We start from the raw sequence: 2,769 nt of genomic DNA on the forward strand, positions 1-2,769 counted from the left end.
TCTTGAATGGCTTCATGTTCACCCCTTTTCTCTATAAATGCAACAAAAGATGCTTGAATTATCAAATTTTGAAACCTGTGGGGTTTCTTCTCTCAGGATGATACTAGATAGCAAGGCATAATATTGGAATTTCGAGAATCTACTATTTTGAAATGTGTTGAGATATATAGTCCTACGTTGATTGTGTGAGCAACTAATGTGGAGTTTATAACGACTTGGGCACTCCCACCCTTTGAGCTAGTTTTTGGGTGGTGTATCCCACGGTTCTTTACATGGTATCAGAGTCTCCGTCCCCCACGTTCTCTTGTGGCGTTTCTTAGCACAGGTAAGCTGGGCCTGTTCCATTGTTCACTCTTCAAGCCCAATGGGCTCTCGTGTGAGAGGGCGTGTTGAGATATATAGTCCCACATTGATTGTGTGAGCAACTAATGTGGAGTTTATAAGGACTTGGACACTCCTACCCTTTGAGCTAGCTTTTGGGATGGTGTATCCCAAGGTTCTTTACAAAATGGATTTCCAAATTGACCCCATGGCTGATTAATTACCTTTTTTTTTTTTTTCCACTTCAAAAAGTTCATATATTGCTTTTGTGGGAATCTGTGGCCTTTTATTTTTGTGATTTGCCTTGCTTTTTTTGCATGGAATATGACTTGTTGTCATCCTTCATAAATAATTGTATTATCAAGCTATGCATGTTCCTCACCATTGATTATCTTCTCGTTCTCTTCCCTGTTAAGGTTGCTTTTCTGTTTAGGCTCTTTTAGGCCAGGCAAGTGATGTTATTCTGTAGAAGTTAATGAACGCCTTGACCAGAGCTATTTGTTGTCAATCAGAACCGTTCACTTGATCAATCTAAGAAACCAAAAAGGGGAAGATGCAGTTGTTGACTTGGGGCATAGCCTATTTACAAGGTTTTAAAAGTGGTGATGATATTTTCTCAGTATTGTGCTTACTACACATTCCTCACACTTCAACCTTATTGAGAAAAAAGTGTGAGAATAAAGGTTCACATTGGTTAATTCAATAAAAATGAATTAAGTGATGACTGTATAAATATATTAAATCTACTTGTTTTGTTTTGTTATTATACAGCTTATTATGAGTGTTTGGTTTTCTTTTATTTTTTATGGGCCCAGAAAATGTGCTAATAATACACACTAGATGAAGTAGAAACCGAGTGGGAATTAGCATTAACAAATACAAACTCCTAGAACTATCGATCAACTAGAAGGCAAAAAGAGTTTATCATTCATAAGTCACACCACGAGTTCAAATTGCACGAGATCTGGTAGGAACAAACAACCCATAACTAAATTACTACAAATAGCGGACACAAGCATACACACACTAAATAGATTTAACTCTTAAGAGACACAATCTTTATTGCTGGAATATCTTCAGGATCATGCTGGTGCCTTGACAAGAGTAGATGGGAAATCCAGCAGCACAATCTTTTCAATAGCTGCTGAAAATGTGGCCGAGAACTCAATATGATTTGGATGGCTCTGAAATGCAGCGAAGTCTTCTTTCTTGCTGAATGTCATAAAAAAGGCATGAGTGAAACCTTGTCTCAGCACATCTAGGCTTTCAATATCCTCTCCCCTGTTTAACACAAATGCAAGCATATAATATGATGGTAAGTATATGAGAAATATAAAATCTTTAACTGCTTGGGCTTATATTTTACTAAAGTTATCAGGGGAATGTTATATTTACAAACATTTTGTTTATAAACTCTTATAAACTATATTATGTCTAGCCGGTAATACACTTTTGAGTAAAGTATTACCAGTCAGACATAATGTAGTGTGTAAATTTGTAAAAAAAAGTTTGTTAATATAACCCTATTCAAGTTATTATAGTGCTTCTAGCTTTTGACCTCTCAAAGCAGTTATTCTTCTCCAAACTATACAAGAGTGACCAAACAAATAAATGCAGAAAACATACCATTCAAAGGACTTGACAGCATCAATCTCCGAGACCAACTTCTCCATCCCTTTGGTGAGTTCTTCAACTACCACACCTTCCTTGAACTTAACAATTACTAAGTGCTTGAATTCCATCATGGCTACCATACCTATGAACAAAAGCTTGTTACTAGCAACCTAATATATATTCAAAATCTGCACTTCAAACCTCACAGTCTCGATTTGTCCACTATCTGTCAGAACCCCATGACTCATTTCACTGCTCTGTTGGCGTAATTGATTACCAAAAAGTTGAAATAGGAGACAGCATCCACGGCTCAATCTTAAGAAAGGTACTACTTCCTTTCATATGTAGACCCACCAATGAGCAACTTTCTTTCAATTACACAGCAAAAATTGTCTCGTGCCATTGTCGTAACCTCATTCTGAATCAGAAAACATCATGATCATATATTGAAGAACCCTTTTCTTTCCTTCACTAGCTTTTCCTTTTCTCCATGTCCTTATCATGTGCACCTCCAAGGTAAATTATTGGTGTTTGATACTTATCGTTAAGGAATCTTAAATACTGCGGGCCCTGTCTTATGGGCGTGAAGAACATTAAAAATGACATCCAAGTGACTTTAATTTTTAAGATACATAGCCTCACTTGGCTTTCACAAATTCAACTGTTTTATTTTTAATTTCATCTGAATAGTACTAGAATTAACCTTTTCCTAACGTTTTGTTTAGGTTGGACACTTTTCTTTTGTCGAAACACGTTTTATGTGGTTAGTAAAATGATATGTCATCTATAAATTATTATGGATGCTCTCATATGACTAGTAGGTAATCTGTCTTA

At 36.2% G+C, this 2,769-nt stretch overlaps 1 protein-coding gene across 1 annotated transcript; it reads right to left on the reverse strand.

Annotated features, from left to right (window-relative positions):
* Nucleotides 1-1,225: 1,225 nt before the first annotated feature.
* On the reverse strand, nucleotides 1,226-2,223 carry LOC133291205 (stress-response A/B barrel domain-containing protein At5g22580). The gene is made up of 2 exons (XM_061489430.1): nucleotides 1,948-2,223; nucleotides 1,226-1,602 (listed from the first exon to the last, which is right to left on the reverse strand). The coding sequence occupies exons 1-2, from the start codon at nucleotides 2,073-2,075 to the stop codon at nucleotides 1,404-1,406; spliced, it is 327 nt and encodes a 108-aa protein (XP_061345414.1). The 5' UTR covers nucleotides 2,076-2,223; the 3' UTR covers nucleotides 1,226-1,403.
* Nucleotides 2,224-2,769: the final 546 nt, after the last annotated feature.

The sequence above is a fragment of the Gastrolobium bilobum genome, unplaced genomic scaffold (genome assembly GCF_033153095.1).
Source record: "Gastrolobium bilobum isolate Gb01-03AN ecotype WA unplaced genomic scaffold, APGP_CSIRO_Gbil_v1 utg1383, whole genome shotgun sequence".
NCBI lineage: Eukaryota > Viridiplantae > Streptophyta > Magnoliopsida > Fabales > Fabaceae > Gastrolobium > Gastrolobium bilobum.